Source organism: Monodelphis domestica, chromosome 2 (genome assembly GCF_027887165.1).
Source record: "Monodelphis domestica isolate mMonDom1 chromosome 2, mMonDom1.pri, whole genome shotgun sequence".
Lineage (NCBI taxonomy): Eukaryota > Metazoa > Chordata > Mammalia > Didelphimorphia > Didelphidae > Monodelphis > Monodelphis domestica.
The window spans coordinates 287,324-310,626 of NC_077228.1; the positions used below are offsets into that span (position 1 = coordinate 287,324).

The window sequence follows — 23,303 nt, forward strand, 5'->3', positions numbered from 1 at the left end:
TCGCACCCGAACCCAGGCGTAGGGCAGCTAGCACTCGCCCAGGCGGACAGAGACTGCTCGCCCTCTCCTTCCCCTTCCTTTGCCATTGTGAAAGGGGAGGGCAGGGCTTGAGGGTCCGCGCGGGAAGGGGCCCCGGAGAGGACAGGACTGTGCAGGCTCCCAGGCCCTGCTAGCCTTCCCGCCAGGGAGCAGCCCGTAGAGATGCGCTAGGCTGTTTTATTGATGATGCTCACTTAATATGCCTTTTTTACACTCCTCCTCAGCGGCTGCTGGTTGCATACTGTTAGCCTGACTTTGCTGTCCCCCCGGGGGGAGGGGGGGCCGGCTTGACGCAGCAGGCCTTGCCCCGGGGTGTGTTTTTGCGGGTTTACAGTCTGTCGTTATCCCTGTGAAACTCTCATGTGTGTTTCCGCATCTATCTATCTACCTATCAATATTTCTCTTATGCATGCTCGATGCATTTTCGTCCTGAGCAAAGTGTTCTCTGCAGAAACTACCCGTGTGTTTGAGAAGATTGGCTTTAAAAGGCTACTGTGATGGGAACAGTGTCTTAGGGAGATGCAGCTTGGACTGGAGGTAAATTGAATGCTTTACAACTGTGGTGGAGCTCCGCTCCGACGTGTGTATGTACCAAGGGCCCCTTCCTGGACCTTGTCACCAGGCGGGCTTTCTCAATAAACCTGTAACTGAATGGACACGCCCCCAAGTGCCTGGTCTCTTTCTTTGGACGCCGCGCCCCCGCCCCGCCCCAGGGACCAGAGAGGCGCCGCCTTTGCTACACAGCTGACTTTATTGGGGTTCTGACATGAGGGCGACCCGAGGTGTTTGCTCGGCCTTTCCTTGTCCTTTGCCCAGATGCCGGCCCGGCGCGCTCTGGACTCCGGAGCCATTTGGCTGCCATTTCTTTGTCCTTCTCCGAAGCCGGGACGTGGGGGCGGCCCTTCTCGATGGGCACCCCGAGACGTCTCCCCTCATTTGATCCAGTCTCTTCACTAGCTTTAGAGTCCATTCCGAAGACGTGCTCATGGGCCCTGCCTGGCCCCACACAGAAAGGGGCGGCTGCAGGCTCCAGAGAGGAGGGAGCTAGTAGTCGTCGGCTGAGAGAGAGAGAACAGAGGACCGTTAGGGGTGGCTTGCGGGGGGTGGGGGGTGGGGGCGGCAGGGGCCGAGCTAGCGCTTACTTTCGATGGTGAGGATGCAGGTGCTGGCCGCGGTGCCCCTGCCGTTGGCCGCGTGGCACATGTACTCCCCTTGGTCCTCCGGGAAGGTTTCTGGGAGGTAAAGGCAGTACGTGTCTCCTCGCTCGATGTATTGATAGTCCTCCCCATCCTCTAGCCTCTCGCCTTCAAACCACCACGTGACCGCAGGCTTGGGGTCTCCCGTGACCTTGACGGTGAAGCGCACGGGCTCTCCATCCACCACCGTCGTGTTCCTTAGCGGCTTCCGGAACCACGGGGCTCCAGAGCGGGCCTGCTCGTCCCCGTCTTCCAGCGCGCAGCCCTTGCCGGTGCCTCCCTCCTCTTCGGCGGCGTCCTCCTTTTTCTGCGGCCAAATGGGGGGGGGGGGTAATTAGGAAACCCTTCACTCGACTACATCAAGCCAAGAGACCCACCCCGTGCCGCCCAGAACCCGCTTGTGGTACTGCAGTTGGGGAGGGAGACACAGATCAGGTAAGGGGCAGGGCGGGGGCAGGGCAGCAGGACCAACCTTCTGGAGCGCCGCATCGATCTCCTCCTGCTCGAACTGCATGCGCAGGAGCTTCTGTTGCTCGATTCTTCGCTGCTGCTCCTCTTCTCTGGCCTTGGCCATTTGTTCGAATCGGGCCTTCATGTTCACCTTGTGGGTGAAGGGGGCCTCGCACTTCTGGGCAGGCTTCACATCCACATCGTCTTCCTTGGGTGCAGGAGGCGGTTTTCACAAAGAACCAACAAGAGGAGTTTAGAAAGGGTGCGGGTCTGCCTTCTCCCCCCAAGGAAGGATGGCTGCCCACGGGCCCACTACATCCACTTCCTGTTTCCTGCTTCCAAAACAAGCATACAGAACAGAAACGGACGCGACAGGGCCCCGGGTTCCACTTGTGTTTTCCTCAAGGTCTTGGTGGCTCCTGGGCCCAGGCAGTCACTTGCACCCAGAAGCCACTGACACGCCACTTTAAGCATCCTAGCCAGCGTGTGACAGTCGGGTCTCGGGTCCCGGATGCAGAGCTGGAGGGAGCCCAGTGGTCTGGAAGGGCACGTAGGGAGGGATGAAATGGCAAAGCCAAGATTCGAACCGGTGTCCTTCCGGTCCTGTAGAAAAGCCATTTCAAAGAACACGGCAGAAGAGCCCTGAGGTCTCGCTGTGGTCTGAGACAAGGAATTGGGTGTGGAATTTGCTTTTTTTATCTCATTTACTATTATTTTGCTACTTCCAGAACAACTTTTTTCTCTTCCCAACCATTCTATGGGAAGGGTTGCAGCTTCCTTATGGATTAAATGCTTGCTCAGAGGAGCCCCTGCCTTCCAGGAAGCCCAAGCACCCCCCCCCCCCAACCCCAGGCAGACCAAGTCTGCAAGTGGGCAAAACTGATTTCTGCTCCCTCTGCCTGCCCTCCGCGCCCAGAGGCACTATGGAGGGACCGAGGGAGGAGCCTCGGTAGGCCGCGCGTGGCTGAGGTCCCGGCGCGCTCCGGCTGCTTGCTCCACAGGCCGGTATTGGACGGCCAGCCTCGGGATGGGTTGGTGCCCAGCATTATGTCATCTGCCACCTTCTGCTTCTTTGGCCTCCCTCGTAGCCTTCGTTTCCTCTCCAGATGTGGCTGCTCCACAGTCTTCGGCCACTCGACTGGCTGCCCTTACTGGTCACCTCCTCGCTGTGGCCCTTTCCCTGTCTTTCTCTTCACAGAGATCGTCTCCACTGCCCCTTCCCCCTTCTCAATCCCTCGTCCACGGGGCCGGATTCCAGCCCTCCACAGCTCGCCAGGCATCTCAACGGGCCTTCCTGAGCTCCCTGTAGCACTGGACACCGTGGGTCCGTGAACTGCCCGCCCATCTGGCCGCCTTCATCGTCCCTTATCAGAGCCCGGATCGCCCCATCTGCTGACACTGCCACTGCCTGTGTCTTCTGAGTGCCTCCGCCAAGCTGCAGCCTCCTGAAGCAGAGGCCGGCCTATCCTGTGCCTGGCTGGCCCTCCACCTTCTCCTGGCAAACCACCGGCTCCCAAGAGGCCTCTGCCTCAGCCTCCTGTCAGGAGTGGGGGGGGTATGATGTGGGGAGACTGGGAAGGTGGCGCATCTTGTAGAAGGAGGGAATCGGGCAAGGAAGGTCCCCAAGTTGGGTAAACCTCTGCCCCCACCCATATCAATGACTGCCAGGCTGTCTGGGGCTGCCTTGCTGCCTGCCTCCTGGGCAGTTCTCATTGGGTGTCCCTCAGGCACTGCAGCGTGACCAGTCAGATTCATCTTTCCCTCCAGTCCAAAGGGCTGGGGCCTCTCTGCATCCTCCGTCACTTGGACCCTCACCCACAACCTCAACCCTTCTGCCTCAGTCCATGTCCTCCACACCAGTGCCAGAGCCCCTTGGCTGTTATCTGCATACATCTCCAGCCTCCTAAAGCCCAAGTCTGGCCTTGTGGCCCCTGCTTATGAAGGCTTGGCCTGGCAGCCCCATCCCCATCTTGTCAGATGCCTGGTGAGCCCTGCCAGTGCACACAACATGTTCTGGCTTCATGAACTCCCCCGTGCCTGGAACACTCCTTTGCAGGTCACTTCCCTCCAGACTCTGCTGCGATGGGCGTCTCCTACATCTGTGAGCTCCCCATTGGGCAGCAGAAACCAGGAAATGCAGACTAGAGTCATGGCGAGCTCGCTGACTGTGTAGGCAGTCTTTGGTCCCTTCCACTCTGTGAACTTTAGATTACTCCACCCTACTTAGTCTAACAAAATCAGGAATGTCTACACCCCTACTTAAGGATTAAGTATCTAGGAGGATGGCCTACAACAGACATGTGCTACCAAATGAACTCCTGGGCTGTCCTAAGTCAAGCTCAAGCTAGCATTGGTACATGTGAGATGCAGGAAAGTGATGTAAAAACAGTATATATTTCACGTCACTTCCTCTCTCAGTCTCTGGAGAGGTGGCTAGAGGCAGCTGGCTGAGCATGTCGGCATCTTGGCATGGCAGCTATTGTCCGGGTTTAGTGGTGAGTTTTCCTTGATACCATTCTGGAGGAAGCCTAGTAGTCTAGTTCGGTGAGGCTCTTCTCTGTGATCTCTGAGTTTAGGCTGATTTTTCTCTCCTTTACCTTCCAAACACTATCCTCTTAGGAATTCTCTAATCTTCAAGGACCTCGTGGCTTGTCTGGCACAGGCCAGGCAGGAGAAATCCTATACCCTCTCCCTCTCTCTCTTCTCCTTGATTTCTTCCCTCTATATTGATTAAACCACCAAAGATTTCCAAACTGACTTGGGTATTTTTATTTGGGATATTCCCTGGTGACCAAAAATTAAATTTAGATTAGGTCACAACCCTAAATTATCCTTACAGCTCTGAGCAGCGGCTGGCCACCATCTTCCTCATCATCCCCCTCTCCAGAGGAAACATCTACCCCCCGGTTCTTTCACCAGTCATTCCATCCGCCTCTCACCCTTTTGCGGGACACCCTCATCTACATCCTAAGAAGACTCAGCTCAGAGGTTCTCCTGAGCAACAGCCAACTCGAGCAGGTCTAAACACCACCCCTCCACCCCCAGCCAGGCCAGGGCTCCCAGGAAAGTGAATCATCCACCTGGACCTCACTGGGGTTCTAGTGGAGAAACCTCAGAATCTGAACAAACGTTCCCCAATGCTCTTCTCGAAGGGGGGGACCCGCTTCCTGGAGAACTTTTGCTTCCAACAAGCCGAGGGCTTTGGTCTCAGAAGACTTGGAAGAAGCCGCTTTGCAGGCCTCCCAGGACAGGCCGGTTTCATGGGATTCCCTCTTTGTACAAAGGGAGACAACGACAGGCACGATATGGGCTTCTTGGAGGATGCCACGTTGCTGTGGATTTGTAGGGCGTCAGAGCTTCGCTCAAAATGCAGCAGTGAATGAGGGAAGCCCCTGCTGAGCGCCTGCTACGTGCCGGGCACAGTACTCACCCGAGCCTCCCAACAACCCTGTGATGGGTGTACGATCACTTCCGTTCATAACTGAAGAAGCCACGGCGCAGGTTTAGTGACTCGCCCAGGGCCACCTGGCCATTCAATGCAGGCGGCTAGATCCAGCCAGCCGGCTTGGAATTCTTGGGCCCTCCAGCTCTGCTCTCTTTCCCCGTGCCCCCTCCTTCCTCCTCACCTGACACCAACGTGGTCAGTGTGGAAACGTACCTCGTGGAAATGTTCCGCCTCTCGCTCCTTGATCTCCAGGTCGGCCGCTCTTCTCCTGGCTCGCTCCTCTTCGACCTTCTTCTGTATCTCCTCCTCAGACACTTGTCCGATCCTCTCAAACTTGCTTCTCAGGGTCTTCGCCTGGATCGAGCCGCTCCGTTTCAGTTTCATTAACTCTTCGTACTCTCTGCTGGGCTCAAAGATTTCGCTTTCTTCCTCCTCCTGAAAAAGCAAAATCCCATCAGACAACAAACAACCCCACGACACGCTCCTGCAAGAGTTCTTGTTACCCCACCAAAAGCCCTTCTGAGTCCGTTTCTATGCCAAACTGAACACGGATATGAGGCAACCGGCTGGAAGAGGGCTTCTCTTCTTGCCCAGGACCTCCCTTTTCTCCCTTTTAGCTTAGGGTTGCTTCTTGTTTCCTGTTCTGTGGCTGTTTCCCCAGGAGCCTCCCCTCCCCCACCAAAGGGGATCCTCGCAGCACCCTGGCTCGGGCGCCATCACCTCTTCACACGGGGACTCGTTTCTCCGATTAAACTTGCTTTTGAAGAGAACTCGCCTGCCACAGACCCTCTCAAAGACTCCGAAAAGGCACACACAACCCCGGAAATCTACCCAAGTCTGCGACCATCTGCAATGGACGCTTTTGTGCAGTGAGGGGAAGAACGCTGGCTACGTCCACTGACCGGGCAATGGCCAAGCAAAGGCGGCGAGTACATGAGGCGGAAGGGGATGCGACTGTGCCCGGAGAAATGATGGCCAAGAGGTAGGCCCGGAAGTGCGGAGAGATCTCGGAGCCAACGTTGAGCAGTCAAGGACGCGGGACTTCAGCTGCTTATGAGAATGAAGAACGGCCACCCGCCACGGAAAGCGAGAGAAGAGATGACGGGGGACTCGAGGAGGCCGGGAGGTCCACACGTGGTATGCGGTTCAGACTTTACAATACAGGGAGCCACTGTGTGATTTTTCCCTTCAAAAATTACGATACGTGGAGAGGGAGGGAGGGATCCTGGACACAAGTGATGGCGTACAAGTGGAAGACATCAATAAACGTGGAGGGAGAGAGCGAGCTGGAAGGGGGCTTCCAAGTCATCCAGTCCAAACCCCTCATTTTCCAGGGATCCCAGATGTCAAGTCACGTGCCTGAAGTCCCATAAGAAGATGGGCAATCCAGGGCATCCATCACACAACTCGGGGCTCCTTCCGCCATCTAATGGGGCGGCTCCTAAATCACTCAAGCTTGGGCCCTCCTACATGCCCTAATCAGGAACACAGGAAGCATTTCATCCCGGTCCAAAGCCTTCCTCCATCTCTGGGGCGATCCCCTACGCCCCCAAAACAATGCATTTGCAGAAGGGAGAAGACCAATGAGAAGGAAGCCTTTGGCTCGTTCTCATTGTCCTCTTGAGTTAGTCTGTCAGACGTTTCCCATCTTCCTTCGTCCTCCTCATGGAAGGCAGGTGGAGGCGCGCCTGCGTTCTTGAAGATCCGGTTTTTGCCTCGTTTTACCCAGCTGGAAAGTGTTCCCAGGCACACCCGTGTCACTTCCTCTCCTTCCACACCTGGCCGTCCCCCAGAGATGACAATCGCTCTCCCGCCTTTGCACAGGTGCTCTGAAAACGTCTGGAAATGGGGAAGTTCTCTCGGGCGTCTGAGAAGACAGGATGGAAGGGCCCGAATTTCCCCTGGCCTGAGCGGCGGAGCGTCCTGCTTCACCCAACAAGACAGCGAAGGGCTCCTGAGAGAGAAGGACCAAAGGACAGAAGAAGCCAGCCAAGGGCTGCTGGAGGGAAAGACAGGCGGCCATTAGAGCTGTGCCAGGGGAGCCCCGTGGGCGGCAGAGGTGGCAAAGGACCTCGAAGGAGTTCTTCAGATGGGGCACATGGGATGGGCCAAGCCAGCTCCTTGCACTTGGCTGCTGGGAAGTAAGGGCTGGAGGAGCGTGGCGAGAGGCCTGGACTGAAGGCTTAGGAGGAGGCTGAGGAAAGTGGCTGGGCTGACGCCTGGGCCCGGGGAGCCCAGGAAGCCTGTGGGGCTGAAGGGGAGGAGAATGGGAGTAAGGTGGAGCCGTGCAGAGTGTCTGTCTGTCCATCTGTTCATCTCCTGGAGCTGGAGTCAACGGGCCGGGCCGCAAGGGGGGCCGAATTCCGATGTTTTCCTTCTGGGCCACAAAGAAGCGTGGAAGGCCGTTGAGTGAGAGGGACGTGCCCAGACGTGCCTGATGGCAGCGGGGAGGCGCTCCTGGGGGGCAGGCGAGGAGGTTCCCAAGGCACCCAGCCTCCCCTTGCTGATGCCAGGCCCAACACCCCATCCGAGGGGGACAGCAGAGAAGGCCCCTTTGGCCAGCTCACGCTCGCTGCTCCCTGTCCAAGACCAGATTTCCTGTCTTGGGGCTGATGGGAGACGACGGGGAGGAATCTCTGCCCTGGAGTGGCTGGAGAGCCACCGCAGAGCCATGGAGACTCCCTGGACAGTCCTCCGATCCTCGGCATTCTCAGCTGTGCCTCCAGCAGTCGAAGCCTGGCCCCGGGCCCTCCTCGCCCTAGTTCCGGGTCCGATGATCCGTTGGCACCAGCCCCTTCCTCCATCGATTTCTGAAGGCGTGACGGCAGGCAGAGCATTAGAGAAGGGGGAGCCTCCAGGGGGGCCAACACTGGACGGGAACGGCCCAGCCGCCCCAGAGAAATGGAGACTCAAGGAGGGAGATCCGAGATGTCCATAAAGTGGACTGAGAGGCCGAGGACCAGAAAGGTGGGGGCGCAGGAGGCCAAGGAGCCACGTGCTCTGGAGGCAGAGGACGGGGGACCGAGGGGACGCCCATCTGCTGGGGAGCAGCCAGACAAATCGCAGCAGGACCACGACGGGGCGCCACGAGGAACAAGGTGCGTTACAGGAAGACAGAGCCGAAAGAACCACATAGGAGTCAGAATGGCCAAGCGCAGAGCCGGGCCCACTCCAGGCGTGGTCCTTGGAAGTCCACTGTGCCTGCAGCCTCCGCAGGCCAGCCTGAGAAATGGGCACAAGGACGAGGCCGTTGTCCAGACCCACCTGTCTGCCTCCCCCGATGCCTCTCCTACAAAGATGGCAGGAGGGGCAGGGGCGGAGAGGGAGGGCAGGAAAATGGGGCACCACCTCAGACGGGCGCTGCGAGAACGCCAAAGAAGAAAGCTCAGCAGGATGACCACGTTTGGCCATTTGTTTCTGGAAGCAAGAAGGAAGAGGGCCGCCTTGAGGAGGAGGACGCACGACGATGGAGGAGGGAGGCAGGGCTGGCGGGGGGGGGGGGGGGGGGGTTGGCCTCACTCTCTCTTCTGGGCCTTTTTAAGGAATAAGCTCAAGAAGAACCAACAGCTGTGCTTGGGAATGGTTTGTTCTGGCCTCGCCCTTGGCCCTCCGGTTTTGTGTGTCTGATACACAAGTGAGCGACCCCCACTGAAACGCTGATGAAGCTGCCGAGGCGGAAGCCATCGATCAGAGGGTCTGGCCGGGAAGGCGCCGAGCCCCCGCTTAGAGGCTGCAGACTCCATTTCCCCATCGTGCCCTTTGTTCTACACACTGGGGGGGGCCCCCCATCAACGGTCTCTCAAACACCAGTCACAGTTGCTCAGGAATCACCCCTCCTGTGTGCGGGCCCCAAGGGTGCAGTTCATTTGAAGTCTCCGTCTTGAAGCCACTTTCCCCGTCCCTCTCTGGCCTCTACGGGAACCCCTTGAGCTTGTGCTCCCAGAACCTGGGAGGCCCATGTCCAGCCATCACGCGCTCCCCAGCCACCATTTTGGTCCAGGAGTGTCCTTGTTGGTCAGGAGGTGGGCGACGCCATTGGCTGACTGGCTGCCCTCCCCTGGTCCAGGTGTGGGACCCTCCCCCAGTCTCACCCCTTGGTGCCGAGGCTTACCTGGCCCATCTCCTGCCGCAGCTGGGCGAAGGCCTGCTTCTCCATCTCGAGCCTGTGCTTGCGCTCCTCTTCTGTCCGCCGCTTTTCTTCTTCCATCTTCTGCTTCAGCAGCTCCTCAAAATTCATCTCCAGCTTTCCTGGTGGGAGGGACTCCAGCGAGCCCGGCCTGTGGAGCTCCTCAGAGTCGGCATCAAGCACCTGCCGAGAAGGATCATTTGCCATTGCCTGGCAGAGCAGACAGGGCCTACCCGTGTCCACTGAGCACAGGCTAGCTCGAGGCATTTGCTCAAGGCGCCGGGCCCAGTAGGAAGCCAGGAGCCTCGTCTGCATTCCCTCGCCCTATGGCCCAGGCTGAGCGGACCCAACATGGCCGGCCTCCCAGGGACCTATTGTGAAGAAGCCCCAGGCCCGGAGGCTACAGTGGAGGCACTTTGGGTGCTCCTTTACTTGGCTCCCAGCTCTATGGAAAAAACCCTTTGGATGGGATTGTCCATCTCTCCTCCTCCCCTCTTCCTGGGACAGTCAGGAAGCAATCCTCTGAAAAGAGGGAGAGCCAACTCTGGAGCTGCCTGCTCGCTTGCTGGCTCGCTCGGACCCAAGGCCCAGCACGAGGCTCCAATCAGAGTTGACCTCTCCACACCCCTGGGGGCTGTCTGAGGGATGGGCAGGGGGTGTCCAAGGCCACAGCACTTGGCCCTCCAGAGGCTGCCCCGATGATGCCCAGGAGCTCATTTTCCCATGATTCACAGAGGTTGGCTAATTCTGTGAAAGGCGGCTACCCAGACTGGAAGGGCCCGGCTCACCTTCCAGACTCCTGTAGAAATGTTGATGCGTTTTCCCCAGAGTCCAGCCCACGTCTCCCCAAAGCTTCCCCCCCCCCCAACAAAGGTTGACACCCTTGGCCTGGGCTGGGGACCAAGAGGGCCCGGCTTTTGCCTGGGCTCCTTCCTTTCCCTGCTCTCCACCCCCTCTGGGAAGGCTCACAACTCACCATGCTCTTCCTGGCCTCGGCAAAGGCTCTCTTCTCTTCTTCTCTGCGCCTCTGGCCTTCTTCTTGGGCTCTCCTCTTCTCCTCCTCTCTCCTCTGCCTCTCCAGGCCTTCGAAGCTGAGCCGCAGCTTCCCGGGCCCAAGACGCTCTCGGGGGCACGTCTGCATTCCGCCTCCATCCTCTCCCCCTTCGCCAGCCTGCGCGGGGCACCAGAACCGAATGGGAGGCCCCGAGTCCATGTCCACTCTCGGAGCCCCCCCCCCCACCACCACTGCCGGACTCGGGGGGAGGGGCTGGAATCTCCTCCAGTCCATAGAAATGGGGGCCCAAAGGGGAGGAGCCTCGTCAGAGCTCCGCCCCAGGCTGAGGCCCATGTTCCTCACCTGGGGTTTCAGGAAGGCCCGGAAATCCCGTAGAGGGCGGCCCCAAGGCCGGGAGGGGAGGGGAGCCGCGCAAACAGGGAGTAAGACAGCGGGGGGAGTTGGGCCTCGAGAGTTCGGGGAACGCGGCCCCCTCCCTTCCTGACCCCCAGTGGGGTTCAGCCAGTCTGCCGTCTCCGCACAGGCGGCCCTCCATGCGCAGCCCACAGCCTAAGAGGGCCCAAAGCCTCCCGGCCCAGGGCGCCTCCCTTCTTCCCTCAGTTGTCATCACCCAGCGTCCCCGGACCTCTGCACTAGATTCTGGGCCCGCGTCACCCCCTCCCTCCTCCGGAAGCTCAGCTGCTCCCCAAGGCCTCTGGGGCCCGGCCGGAAATGGTCCCTTGGGCTCCAACCCTGCTGGCATTCCCTCGGGCACCCCCTATTTGTCCCGCCCCGCCCCCTTGTGGGTGGAGCCTGCACCAGCCTCCTCAGCAGGAGCTATGGGAAGGGCCCTGGGGCCGTGCCCTCCCCGGGCTCCCCCCAGCAGGACTACAGCTGCCCCATGGTCTCCGCCCCCATCCCGGTAGCCGGAAGTCCACCCTACCATTTGCTGCCGCGCCTCCTCGAAGGCGCGGCGCTCCTCCTGCAAACGCTGCCGGGCCTCCTCTGCCGCTTGCCTCTTCCTCGTTTCTTGTCTCTCTTTCTCCATTTCTTCGAAAGTGAACTTCAGCCTCCCGGGAGAAGGCGAGCCCTTGGCACCGGCCACGTCCTCCGCCTCCTCATCCTAAGGAAGAGGGAGGCAGCTGAGCAGAGCCCCCAGGCGGCCAGCGTGGCGCCCCGCCCCCGCCCCCAGCAACAACTACCCACCATCACCAGCGAAAGGCACATGGCCTCCTTGAGGACTCGCTGCTCTTCCCCGCCGGCTCTTTCCAGGTCCTCAAAAGCCTTCTGCACATTCCCCGCCGTCTTGTGGGCTCTTCCTGGCACCACCGTCACCAGCAGCGAAGCATCTCCTTCCTAGTGTGCAAAGGCCGGGCTTCTTAGAAGCTTCCTCCCGCCAACATCCTGCCTCAGCGGCATTTCCCGGGCTCTGGGCTCATCCCCTCCCTGGGCTTAACAGCAGCTACAGGAGCCCCCCTAAGCTGGGGGGGGGGGTGTTAGTATCTGTGTGACACCCTCTCCCCCGCCTTCATCACGCTTGCTAGGAGGGTGACCCACTGCAGAGCCTGGGAAAGACAAGTGGAGGGCGCATGCACGGGGAAGGAAAGGTGCTCTGAACCCATTTGATGGCGAGCCAGCGGAAGAATTTCACCCAACATTTCCTAAAGCCAATGATCACCGCCTCCCCAAGGCACAAGCTATGGAGCAGCTCTTTTCCCTGGGAAGAGGCAGCCTATTCCCAGAAGACTGACTGCACAGACGTCCTTCCGTCCTTCCAAATGAGCCTGGTGGCTGCTTGCAAACAGATGGTGCTTCAAGCCATCCCAGTGCGTCCCTTCTGTGCCCTCTATTTTTGCCCCTGGATTCCCTAGCCAAAGGGGCGCCTGGCAGCCCTCGGGATGAACCGGCTCCTCTCTGTTCCTGTACGATATTGGCAGCACCATCAAATGGTTCCGTACCCCCAGAAAGTAGATTCCAGAGTTCAGGCCAGTCACTGAACTTCCCCTGGGTGACATGCAAACACAGGGCAGACAAGGGGGGACCCCTGGGCAGGGTCCGCAGAGGGGCTGAAACGCTGGGAGGGAGCCCAGGCTCACCGGCAATCTGCGGCCTTTGGGAGGCCCATTGCGGAGCCGGCTCTTAGGCCGTGTCTAGACTTGCTGCCTAGTGTGGCGGTCTAGATGGAGCCATGAAAGTTGACATGTGTGACTACACGCACACACACGCATACATACACGCACACACACTTCTCTAGCAACGTGATGGGGGGTGACAGATTCACGAGTGCAGAAACGGTCTTTTGGGGCAAGTTTCTGCTCCCTCTTTTGAAGCTCCATTTCAGCCAAAGAGAAAGAATCCACCAATCGGGCCCGTGCACGAAGCATGGCTTTACCTCCGCTGCTGACTCTGGCCCCACCGCGTTTCTGTCCTCCATCTGGTGAAGGAGAATTTCAGAGCGTCACATGGGGGGCGCTTCGCCTCCTGCCTTCAAATAAGACCCTTGAAGGGGGTCAAAGGAAGCCCGTGCAGGAAAGTCTCTTCCAAGGTGAGACTTTAGGCCGCGGCGAGCCCGAGCCGGGAGACTCAGGCCGGACCTTCTCCTCCAACAGGTGCTTCTGAGCCTGACCAGGGACAGGAACCAGCACTGCGGGCTGTCACGGAAGGTTCTGGAAAGCAGCCACGAACCGTTCGGAGGGCTCAAACAGAGCCGGGCACGCGCCCTTCGCTCACCACCGGCCAGACCACTGCGAACGCTGTTCGTGCCACAAAGGGACCCCCGACTCCAGGGCAGCAGCAGAGCTGCCCTTGGTGGGGTTCTCAGGCCATTGTGGCCAAATAGGGCTGAGCCCGCCTGCCTGCTTACCAGAGAAACAGCTGAACAGGGAAGCGGCTGGATCCCGGCTCAGCCCACCAGCGCCCCCCAGAGGCGAAGACAAAGACAAGAGTGGCTTCCAGAACAGGGAAGAGCCTGGAATCTGGGAAGGGCGGAGAGGGCTTAGGGGAAGAGGCGCTGCTAGTGCCGTGAAGCTATATGGTTTGCTCCTTGGACAGCACATGGAGTTAGTGATCCTCCACCTCGGATCTCACCCGGAATTCATCTAAGCCATTTGGTGCATCCTTCAAGGCTCTATCACTGAATTGTGGGACCGCAGCATCAGAAGGGCAGGTGGCTCGGCCCATACACGAACCAGGAAGGCCCTCGAAGGCAGCCCGCAAGACCTCCAGCCATGTCAGACACACCCATTCTGCCCTCTTTGGGGTCCCTCACCCAGAGGAAGCATTTCCTTCTACTCCGGCTCCGCCACCCCTTGTTGCTCCTCTTTCTCTCTTGGAGCCGAATCTGTCTCGTGGCCCCTCTCCCGGCTAAGCAGCCCATTTCTCCAAGTGACTCTCCCATTCCAGGAGGTGGTGCTCGGGTCCCTCCGCAATGGCAGCCTAGAATCCTGGGCTCTTCCTGGGGCTCCCAACTCTGCCCTCTCCAGCCCTGAGCAGAGGTTGGGGCGGGGGGAGGGCAGGGAGCTTTCAGCCCCAAACGCAGACCTCAGCCCTTCGGGGGAGCAGTGAGCAGCCCCCCTTCCAGAGAATGATTCTTTGCCTCCTCCGGCTTCCTCTTCTCCAGCCCTGTCAGGGCTCATCTTGAGATCAGCCGGTTCACAGGAAATAGGAAATTGTTGCCTTTATGGAAAGCCTGAGCCATTGCACTCACTTCCCCTGTGAGGAGGCTGTTTACTGGCGCTTTCCCCCTCAGCCTCCGCAGATTGCCTTCTTCCCCTGAGGCAAAGGCCATCAAGGCCCCAAAAGGCTAGTCTCAAAACTAAACGGGAAAGCCTCGCCAAGGAGGTCTCCCGGAGGATCCGAGCAAAAGGAAATGAACACCGGATGAAAGCAGGGCCAAAGCTTCACTCCAAGGTCTGAGAAAGCCCAGAGATGGCCGGACACTCCTGCGTCTCAGGTCAGCCATGTGGGTGATGCCCTCAGAAGAGAGCGCCCCCTCCACAGCCAAGTGGCATTACAAAGGCCTTTCTCCACGATGGATGCAGGAAGTAGGGCTTGGGGGAAGTCTCTGCCTCAGGGCCCCCATTCACCTGCTCTGGAAGCGCCATATCCCGATTCCAGGTCCCTTGACTTGCCCAAGACCTCTCCAGCGTGGGGCAGGAAGGCACCTATGAAAATGGGGTGGATCCCCTGTGGGTCTTTCCTTGACGCCCCCCACTTCCTTGTGCCGAGATCAGTTTTAAAGGGAACATGGAAGGAGGCTCTCGAAGACCTTGTCCTCTGCAGACTTCCATCCGATTCCATGAACAAACAACACACTGTAGTAGGCTGAGGCCCGGAGACACAGCGAGGACAGCAGCCCCTGCCCTGGAGAGCTCCAGCACCCGCTTCAATGCTGGCTATTCTATATTATTAGACTTTAAGCAGTAAATTACTTAAAAGACTTCGCCTGAGTACTTGGGTGGGGGAGGGGAGAGGAAGCAAGCATTTCTAGCTAGAGGAAATCTGGGAAGGTTTCATGAAGGTGGCGGGAGCTCAGCTGATCTTGCCAGAACAGCAGAAGATAGATAGGCCGACATTTTTGGATGGGTGAAGTTCTAAGAGAGCGTGGGAGTCACCGGCATCTCTGAAATGCAGTGAGGGAGATGCTTGCTTCCAGTCAAGCTCCTGAGGCAAGTGACCCAGATCCTGGCCTCTCAGTCAATGCTGCCAGGCTCCCTGTTCAAAGTGATGGAGGCTGTGTGGATGGCCAGGTGTGAGGAAAACAAGGATGAAGCCACCTTCCACGGGGCAGAGACGGAAAAGGCAGAAAAAGGAAGCCATCCCAGGTGGCAAGAAGCTCCACCCTTCCTTCCCTTGGGCGCCTAACCTTGTCCTTTCTGTGCCAAATAAAAGCACGAAGGCTCGCTGAGCCTCAGAAGAGACCTATTCTGGGCAGGACTTTGGGATCTCCACACACAAAAGAGACCAAAAAAAGAGGCTCGGCTATAGGAAACCAGCAACCTTAGCTTGTCCCAGGCAGCAGGAAATTGAAGCCGGTGATCTCAAAGCAGCCCCCTCAGTTTGTGCTTCCCTCTGAATTTCTGAAAGCTTCAATGCCTCTTGGGGGTGGGACTTAGGACTGTGTTTCAGTTAGTCCCTGAAGCCCCTGCACTGTGTTCATCACTTCCAGTCACTGGGGAGACCCTCCAGAAGAGGAGCAGCTCACAGAGCCCTGCCCCAGCTGGCCCTAGAGGGTGGTCCCCACACTGAGCCCTGAGAAAGTTTTGCCCACCCCTGCCTGCCTTTGCCCTCCTTCCTGGGGGCAGGAAGCAGCTGGCCTCCCTCTGGAGCTTCGCTGCTCCTCAGCACGTTGTGGCCATGACTCAGGGAAGCATCCCTGGGCTGCATAGACTTGGGGGAGCTGTTCAGCCCCTGCGGTCCCCTCTGCCCTCTCCAGCCCTCCTCCGCCCGCTTCAGCTCCCCACCTACTGCACCCACAGACCTGCTGAGCACGCTTCGCTAACTCGCGCTGGATTTTCCTCTTTTCTAACAGGTCTTGTTCAATCCTGCGCTTGCGTTCCTCCTCCGTTCTTTTCCTTTGCTCCTCCTGCCTTTGCTTCTCCATTTCTGCAAACTTGCCCTTGACCGTTCCTAAGAATAGAGGAGAATCAGCAGCCGATAGTCTCTGCCGCTCTCCCTTAGCATCCCCTCCCGGGATCCTCAGAGCCTACCTGTCAGCTTGGGCACGTAAGCCTTCTCCGCCTTCGTGGTGGCCTCGTCGTCGTCGTCGTCGTCGTCGGAAGCGAGCATTTCCTTCATCTGGATGGGTAGAGCAATGCCAGTGAGCCATAGGGGCACCCCCCCACCGCACAACTCGAACACACCTTTTCTCCCATACGCAATGCAGTCTGGGCATGCCTTTCAGTCAGCGAAATGCCCGGAAAAAGAAAGAAAAAGCAAAGCCAGTGACCTCCTGCTTCCTCCTGTTCCATTCTCTCTCTCTAAGGAATTGCTCCTTTCTTCTTTGCTTCTCGTCTCTAGACCTCCTTTGATTCCTCTCCTCCCTCGCTTTCTGCATGGCCTCAAACTTGTCCTTGACGTCACCCTGGCCAAGTTTGGGCACGTACGTTTTGGGGACGGGCTTAGATGAAGAAAGCAGAATCTTGGGCAGATGAAGAGAAAGAAAAGGAAGTTAAAAAAAGATGGAAAGAAACTCAGAGAAATTAGAGCAGATGGAATGGAAGGAAATAGCAAAGGGCAAATGTGGACGGGGCCCAAAGTGGGCAACAGGAAGGAGCCAGGCCACAGCAGGCTCCGGACGAAAGAGGAAATGGGAAAGGCGAGCCAGCACTGGATACTCCACACCCAAGGCCACCCCAAAGCCCCCAGGCAAGGCTTCCTGGGCTTTGCTTAAACACAAAGTTAGGGTTAGAGGCAGCATTAATGGCTCCCCCAAGGGTGGCGAGCCCAATTCCAGTGGGCTTCCTGGGCCACTCGCTGCTAGGAAGGCGAGAGCGGTCATCGGGAATGTGAATGTAGCCGTTGGGGTCTGGCCAATTGCGACGGTCTACAATGACCAGACAGGGCTCCTTTCTGCACCCATCTCACTGCTAGGCACCGCAGTGCTCCTCCCCGCCAGCCCCCAGCTGGGCTCCTCCGCTGGATACCAGGAGAGGAAGCTGGGCTTGCCCTGGACCAAGGAAAGAACCCTCTTCTGGAACCACTCAAAGCCTTTCCCAAGAGAAGCAGATGAATGGAAGCGGAATGGCTTCTCCATTCCAAAGGCAGGAGAGCAAATCCTCTCCAGCCCCTTGGGAAGAACTGTGGGAAGTGGGCCGCTGGGGGGGGGGGGCAGCCCGCCTTCCTGGCCCTTCAGGTCACAGTGCACAATGACACCCCCCCCCCGCAGGGCTTCAGAGCCGGGGGGGCCCGACCGCTGCTCCCTGGCAGAGTCTTCTAATCATCTGAACAATTTTGAGCAGCATCGTGGATTTCCTTTGTAATCGCTGCTTTTGGTCCTCTTTAAAAAGCACCACCCAGGGGCCCAGAGAGGAGGTACTGGGTTCGAATCTGCCCTCGCCCTGGAGCCAGCAAGGAAGGGAAGACTCGAAAAGCGGCATTTTTACTCTGAGGAGCCTCCGGGCTTTCCGGACTGCAGGGGGGTCCGGGAGTCAGTGGGGACCCTGAGCCGCCCCGGGCAGCGCCCCACGTCGTCTCCACGGAGGAGCAGTCTCGCGCCGTGCCTCTGTTTCTCCACTTGCGTTTCCAGCCTTGTGCAGGGCCTCGGAAGGGGAGTGAAGACTCCACTTGGGGGCTGCTTTGGGAAGTCTAGACCAGCCGGGCTTCGGGGCAGCCTGCGTGCTACGGAGGTGTCTGTCGCTCCGCCAGCCCGTCTCGCGCCCCACGGCAGAGGGGTGGACGAGGCCGGCCCTTTCCTGAGCCTCCTGCCTTCCTGGCAGCCCCGGAACCGGAACCGGCCTCGGCCCGCCGTGCCCGACCCTCCCTGGGGGCCTCCCAAGCTCCAGGAGGCCTTGGCAGCCCGCTGAGAGGCGTCCCTTCCGGTGCCCTCGGGAGCCCCAGCGCCGCCCATCCCCCGCGCCGGGCACCTACCTCGGCCTTCTGGGAAACGTCGGTCATGCTGGCTCGAGGCTCTGCTGGTGACTTTACGGAGCTGGACGGGACTCACTCGGCGCCTGCAAGAATTGGAGTTTTCCTGAGGCCGGAAGACAAACCCGGGCCCAGAAGGACCCCCAATGCTTCCCCAACACAGTCAGACCTCCAGGGATGGGGACTCCCCCTGGAGCCCCAGTCTTTTCCCCGAATACCCCCCCCGGTGCCTCGTTCTTTCCCCGATGCCCCCCCGGAGCCCCAGTCTTTTTCCCCGATGCCCCCCCCGGAGCCTCGTTCTTTCCCCGAAGCCCCCCCCCCCCGGAGCCCCAGTCTTTTTCCCCGATGCCCCCCCCCGGAGCCTCGTTCTTTTCCCCGATGCCCCCCCCCGGAGCCTCGTTCTTTTCCCCGATGCCCCCCCCCGGAGCCTCGTTCTTTTCCCCGATGCCCCCCTGTAATGCAGAAACTCTTTCTGAGGACCGTTTTTGGGCACATTAGAACTCAGACGTCCCCCGAGACAGGCGAGCCCAGGGAGGAAGGAAGGGGACGATTCAGCAGGGCCTGGATTCAAGGGAAGCTTTCTGCGCTCAGGAGGGCTGGTGGCTAGGGTCGTGGCGCTAGTCGTCTCGTGTCCGTGTGGGCCTCAGAGATGCGCCCTGTCTGACACCCCCTCAAGATGGGGGATGCCGGCAAACAGGATGCCACCGAGCACCGGGCCCGGAATCGGGAAGACTAGAATTCAGATCCAGGCTCGCACTGCTGGCCTTGGTGTCCTCGCCTGGGAGATGGGAGCCATCCCGGCCCCGCCCTTGAAGGATGGTTGTGAGGATCAAAGAGGACAGGAGAGCGCCTGCCGGACTGCCCACACGGAGGAGGCCTGCGTGAGCCCGTCCCTTCCCCTGCTGCAGCTTGGTCAGAGTGGAAACGGCTCTCCCTTCCTGGTCCCCGCGTGCGTCCCTTCTGCTACAAAGAGGCAGGCGGCCCTCAGCCTCTCTCCTGCCCTTACAAACAACACCGTGCCCCCCACCCCTGTGTGCTGGGCCGTCCCTCCCTGTGGGGGCGCCCTGAGTGGATGTGGGGGCGCCCTGAGTGGATGTGGGGGCGCCCTGAGTGGATGTGGGGGCACCCTGAGTGGATGTGGGGGCGCCCTGAGTGGATGTGGGGGCGCCCTGAGTGGATGTGGGGGTGCCCTGAGTGGATGTGGGGGTGCCCTGAGTGGATGTGGGGGCGCCCTGAGTGGATGTGGGGGCACCCTGAGTGGATGTGGGGGCGCCCTGAGTGGATGTGGGGGCGCAGAGCCCCGCAGCAACATCCACAAGGACGAGGATGGCCGTCGTGGCCTGAGGACAGAGAAAAGGTGGTGGCTCCGTGCCGGGGAAGGCGACACCCGGGCCCCAGAGTTTGGCGGAGTTGGATGGACTCGGGGGCTACGCCGGCGAGTGCCTGGCCCAGGGTCGGTGCTCCCTACACGTGGGAGCTCAAATGACTTTCCTAGAAAGAGGAAGTAGGGAGTCAGACTAGATCGCCTCCGACAGTTCAGAGTTCAGGGACTTGGGTTCAAGACCTGCCTCGATCGCTCTGAGCGGCCCTGGACAAGTCACTTCCATCTGGGCCAGTGTCTTCTCTGTTCAAGTTCCTTCCAGATTGGCGAACACCCTCCCGGGTCGGGTCTGGAGGGCTAAGAGTCGCCGTCCTCGTGCAGCTCCCGCCTCCAGCCTCGTCGGCCTTCCTGCCCGTCTTGGGCTCCCCATCGGCCTGACCCCGAGTTCGCCTCAGAAGCCGTCGCCTGCTCCGCGGGCCTCTCCACAGCGCGCCTTCCCCGTCCTCTGGGCCCCAGCCGGGTTAGGAGACCCTCCCCTGGACGGCGCCCCCTCAGGCTCCCGACATCGCCCTTTGGGCCAACGGCAGCAGCACCCCGGAAGGCCCCCATCCGAAGGGCCGCCTCTCGGAGCTCCTCGAGGATCCCTCCGGGCTCAGCCGCCTGCTTGTGGCTGTGAAACGGGCCACGAGCCCAGAAGGCCTTTGGGGAGAGAGGCCCGGCGGCACATCGGACCCCCGATTTTAGCGGAATGATGGGGGGCCGGGAGGGGTGGGCAGAGCAGCGTGACAGTGAAGAAGAGCCCGAGTTCTCTCCCCTCGCGCTGAAAGCTTCCCCAGAGAAGCGCTGGAGGTCCAAGATGGCGCCCCGTCAGAGACGCCCGCCAGCGCCTACTCTGGGCCCGGCTGACCTCGGGGGCTCCCGGCTTGGCCGCCTGTCGGGCCGATGCATCGGCGGCACCTGCCGTCCCCACTGAAGCGTGGGGGGCCGCTTCTTGGGCTTTGGAGCTCCGGCCGGGCCTGCCTCAGCCCCCAGCTCCCAAGGGGGGCCGGCATGGCCCAGGCGGGTCACTCGGCACTGGCAGGGCTGAGACTGGGTCGCCTCCCAGGCACGTGGCTGGTTCCTCCATCCCAACAAGGCTGGCCTGGAGAGTCCCCAGACGTCTCCTCCACCGGGAGGGCGCCGGGATTGTTCCGAGGCTGCCCGCCTGGCACCGAGAGGCATCCGACAAACGTCTGGGGGCAGCCCGAGCCCAGGAAGGAGTGCAGTCGGGGCCCCCGTCAGAGCTGCCCCAGAGAGCCGGGAGGCTGGAGGGGCCAGCCGGCGGCGTGGCAGGGAGCCTCGGGATGGAGACTCTGCAAAGGGCTGCGAGCTGGGCCGGGAGGAAGGCTCCTCTCCCTCTTGGAAGACAAGGAAAGGGCGGAGGGGTCTGACACGGTTCTGCAAATCCCTCTGGGGTCTCTTGAAGATGGCGGAGGCCCCTTTGGCCTGCAAGGACGTCAGAAGCACTAAATCCAAAATGGTGGCAAGAGGAAGTCTTCTGTTCAGGGGAATTCCCTCAGCCCCTTCTCCCACGCAGATGCCAGCCTCAGGCCCCCTCTGGAGCCCCAAGCTTTGGAGGTCCACAAGGCCACCCTCCGTGGGTCGTCTTCCCAACCTTGGCTCCTGTCCCTTGGTCGGCGCGCTCCAACGGGCCCAGGGGGCCCAATCCTACTCCCCAATGGCGCCTCCCAAAGGGACCCAACAGGAGCTCTCCACGTGCTGCCAGGACAATTTTCTTCCTTTCAGTGAACCCCCTTCCTGTGTGCCTCCAGCCCTCACCATGCCTCACGGAGGCCGCCGAAACTGTGAGGCTGGGCTCGGGCACCTTTCAGAGCCGGTGACTTCCCTGCTCACACGCTTGGGTCACAAGCTTCCTCCCACAGGGGGCCTCTCAGTCACCCGAAACGTCGGTTCTCCTGAGACCATTTTGTCTCATGAGTCACCCCAACAGAGCCCTCTGGAGCTAGAGACACCCCCAGAAAGGGCCCTGCATTTCCCTCTCTTCCCACCAAATGGCCATCCACAGCGCCAGAGGCACCCTGGGGCCATGAAGCCAGGCCTGCGGTGCCGAAGCTCAGCTTCCTCCCTTTTTGGTTCCTAGTTTGATGCCTTACAGAACCGGCTTCCCTTGGAATCCTTTGGGTTGTGTTTCCCATACCTGGCAAGGGGATTCCCAGAGGGCCCAGAAAAGCTGAAGGGCCCCTGGCCTGGGGGAACTCTCCCAAAGGCCAGAAAGGCCTCTGCCCCAGGCCACACGGGACCCATTGCCCGGCCGGGACCCTCCCCGGCACCCACAACCCAAACCAAAGTAGTTCTACTGAGCTGAAGTCTCATTTTCTCTTGGCAAAAATGGCAGCAGACGAGCTCCAAGCACGGCTGTCCCAGACCCCAGGTCATTCAATGCCTCCCGAGGAATACCCCGGGATAATAGTCATGGCCACCATGGGAGTCAATGGCTCTCTGGAGAAGGGTGGCCACGGGGCAGGAAACAAATGGGACACTCATTAGTTTGACTCATTTTCCTAAATATTTGTGGAATTGGGAAACTTCCCACCAGGCGAGCCAGCAACAGGCTTGGCTGGGCTCAAGACCAAGGAAACTGCCATGGAGGAGCCAGGCAGGGGCAGATTCATGGCCCCAGTCGATGGTCACCTGCCATGGGATGGGCAAACAGGATGCACTTGTGGTCTTGGGATCCAACCTCTCCCAAGAGGTGATGGGGGAGGGGTGGGGAGTCAGCACCGCTCCCCACCACCACCACCCCAGCACTCTTGAACACTCTCTGCACAAAGTCCTGAGAACGGGGCCAAGGTAGGCCTGGGTTTCAAATATGGCGTCCATCCCCTTAGCCAATGGCTGATGTTCTCTGGGCTCCCAGCTGATCTGGGATGGACCCTTTGTGACTGGATTCTGGGGGCCTTCGGGTGGCTTATCTGGGGAGCGCCTGGGGGCCTGGACAGGGCAGCCTCCTCCAAAGGGCCCCTCAGGCTCCTGCTCTACCTTACTCACCTCCCTTTTCCTCTGGGGAAGGGGCTGGGTCTGCCCAGCTCCCTCCCGAGGCCTGGAACACTCTGAGGGGGGGACCAGGGGGGACGGCCAGAGGCTTCGTCCAGCCACTTGGCTGTGGAGGTGGCCGGCTGGTGGGGAGGCCCCGAAGAAGGGGTCCCGGCGCCCCCCCTCCCCCCCTCCGTGGGGGGGGCAGGGAGGGGGATCAGAACCAGCCCACTTCTCGGCTCCTGGTCTGGGCAGAGGGAGGGGGCGGGCCCACGCACCTAAAGAGCAGAGCCAGAGGCTCCCCCCAAGGGCCCTGCTCTGCCTGCTGTCAGGTGGTGCCCCGCCTGCCTCAGTTTCCTCCAAACCGAAGGAGGAGTGGGCGCGGCTCCCTGGGACCCCGCAGCGCCCCCTCCCCCTCCCGAAGGCAGTGCAGAGGCAGGGGAGCGGAGGGGGAGGGCGGCCCCCCCAAGGCGGAGCCCCGCGGGGACTGGGCGAGCCACTGAGTCCGGGCTCCCACCCTCCCTCCCTCCCTCCCTACCTCCGCAGCGGCCGACTGTCTGGATCCCGAGGCAGGGTGGGGGGGCACAAAGTGGGGGCGCCGGGCTCTGCCGCTCCTGCCGCTGCAGCCTCTGCCTGTGCCTGTGCGCCGACGCTTCCTTCCACCCCCTTGGCCGCAGTGTCGGGAGCTGCAAGTTTCCATAAAAGTCCCGGTGCGCCGCCGCCAGCCCGCCCGCCCCGCATTCCAGGCGGCCCGCAGCTGTTCCCAGGCACGCGCCCCCCCCCCCCCCCCCCCGCCCCCAGGCTCCTCCCCACCGCCTCAGGCCTAGGGCCAGCACCCAGGTTCCGCCCGCCCCCTCCCCTCCCCTCCCCTCCTTTGGAAACTGAGGCACAGGCACTCAGGGAGACTGCCCAGGGAGGAGGGCCAGGTGGTCTCCGTCCCCTCAGCTCCCATCAGTCCTGGGTGCCCGTCCCAAGGCAGCTGGGGAGGGGGGGAGTGACTTGTCCAGGGTCACCCAGCTAGGTGGAACCCAGGCTCGGGCACCTGGGCAAAGAGATGGGAGATTAGGAGGGGCCCCTGCCCAGGGGGAGACCCAACGCAGATCCCAGAGAGGACC

General features: G+C 60.4%; 1 protein-coding gene across 5 annotated transcripts; it reads right to left on the bottom strand.

Annotated features, from left to right (window-relative positions):
• Positions 1-771: 771 nt before the first annotated feature.
• NEXN (nexilin F-actin binding protein) lies at positions 772-22,904 on the bottom strand. 5 transcript variants are annotated; one of them, XM_056814886.1, is made up of 14 exons: positions 22,727-22,903; positions 17,838-17,920; positions 16,198-16,389; positions 15,959-16,046; positions 15,730-15,878; positions 12,643-12,684; positions 11,457-11,606; positions 11,194-11,373; positions 10,233-10,427; positions 9,242-9,439; positions 5,344-5,565; positions 1,708-1,893; positions 1,182-1,542; positions 772-1,097 (listed from the first exon to the last, which is right to left on the bottom strand). In XM_056814886.1, exons 2-14 carry the CDS (start codon positions 17,862-17,864, stop codon positions 1,084-1,086), a joined length of 2,004 nt encoding a protein of 667 aa, XP_056670864.1. In that variant the 5' UTR covers positions 17,865-17,920; positions 22,727-22,903; the 3' UTR covers positions 772-1,083. The 5 variants fall into 5 exon arrangements, with proteins under 5 accessions (XP_056670864.1, XP_056670865.1, XP_056670867.1 ...); XM_056814887.1 differs by lacking the exon at positions 22,727-22,903 and adding an exon at positions 22,204-22,222; XM_056814889.1 differs by lacking the exon at positions 16,198-16,389 and having other exon boundaries at positions 22,727-22,904.
• Positions 22,905-23,303: the final 399 nt, after the last annotated feature.

What these genes read in the sequence shown, in the direction of transcription:
- NEXN (XM_056814886.1), bottom strand. Translation starts at nt 17,864, where the DNA reads ATGACCGACGTTTCCCAGAAGGCCGAG. An exon ending in TAGCGAAGCGTGCTCAGCAG is followed by an intron (nt 12,685 to 15,729) that starts GTCTGTGGGTGC and finishes CTCCTTCACCAG; the next exon opens with ATGGAGGACAGAAACGCGGT. An exon ending in AGGCGGAACATTTCCACGAG is followed by an intron (nt 1,894 to 5,343) that starts GTACGTTTCCAC and finishes CCTGCACCCAAG; the next exon opens with GAAGACGATGTGGATGTGAA.